This window comes from Eurypyga helias, unplaced genomic scaffold (assembly GCF_000690775.1).
Source record: "Eurypyga helias isolate BGI_N326 unplaced genomic scaffold, ASM69077v1 scaffold33343, whole genome shotgun sequence".
Taxonomy (NCBI): domain Eukaryota; kingdom Metazoa; phylum Chordata; class Aves; order Eurypygiformes; family Eurypygidae; genus Eurypyga; species Eurypyga helias.
Genome location: NW_010239931.1, coordinates 1 through 617, shown reverse-complemented (window position 1 = coordinate 617; position 617 = coordinate 1). Strand labels below are relative to the sequence as shown.

General features: G+C 57.7%; 1 protein-coding gene across 1 annotated transcript in view; it reads right to left on the bottom strand.

The window, feature by feature from the left end:
* Positions 1-609, bottom strand: part of ATG12 (autophagy related 12) — a gene marked incomplete at its 5' end in the record, with an annotated part of 2,623 nt that extends 2,014 nt beyond the window's left edge. Inside the window, one exon of the mRNA XM_010148312.1 lies at positions 505-609. Within this exon, the coding sequence (XP_010146614.1) occupies positions 505-609 (105 nt within the window). The remainder of the gene's footprint in view (positions 1-504) is intronic.
* Between the last annotated feature and the right edge of the window lie 8 nt (positions 610-617).

The following is a 617-nucleotide window of genomic DNA, read 5'->3' as shown; positions in this document are numbered from 1 at the left end:
GTGGATGCCCCATCCCTGGAAGGGTTCAAGGCCAGGCTGGATGAGGCTTTGAGCAACCTCGTCTAGTGCAAGGTGTCCCTGTCCACGGCAGGGGGGTTGGAACTAAATGTTTTTTAAGGTCCCTTCCAACCCAAATCATTCTGTGATTCTGTGATTAGTGATTCTGTGCATATGAACCTTTCTCTGAAAGCCACCACTGCACAACACGCACACAGCTCTGCACGCCGATGTGAGACAAGGAGAAATGGCAGCGCTGCAAAAAGCCCAAAGGCTCGTGCTGAGCACGTCCCAGCCGCACGGCCACAGCTCATCTCAACATTACTCTGGGGTGTGTACTCCGAAGAGTTTGACTGCCGCCCCTACGCCGAGTTTCCTGCTAAAAGCCGTGGGCTAAAGTCATTCTCCCTGCCACGCGTGGAAGCTCGGACCCAGGGAGAGCAGAGCTCCGTGACACTGCCGGCTCCCGGCCACCCCCAACGAGCAGGGCACCCCGCGCGCCCCTACCAGCTGCTCGGAGGCCATTAGCTTGAGGAACTTCTTGATGAAGTCAATGAGGCCCTGGATGGTGCGGGTGCGCTCCACGGCCCACTTCTTGGTCTTCATGATGGGGGTGTCGC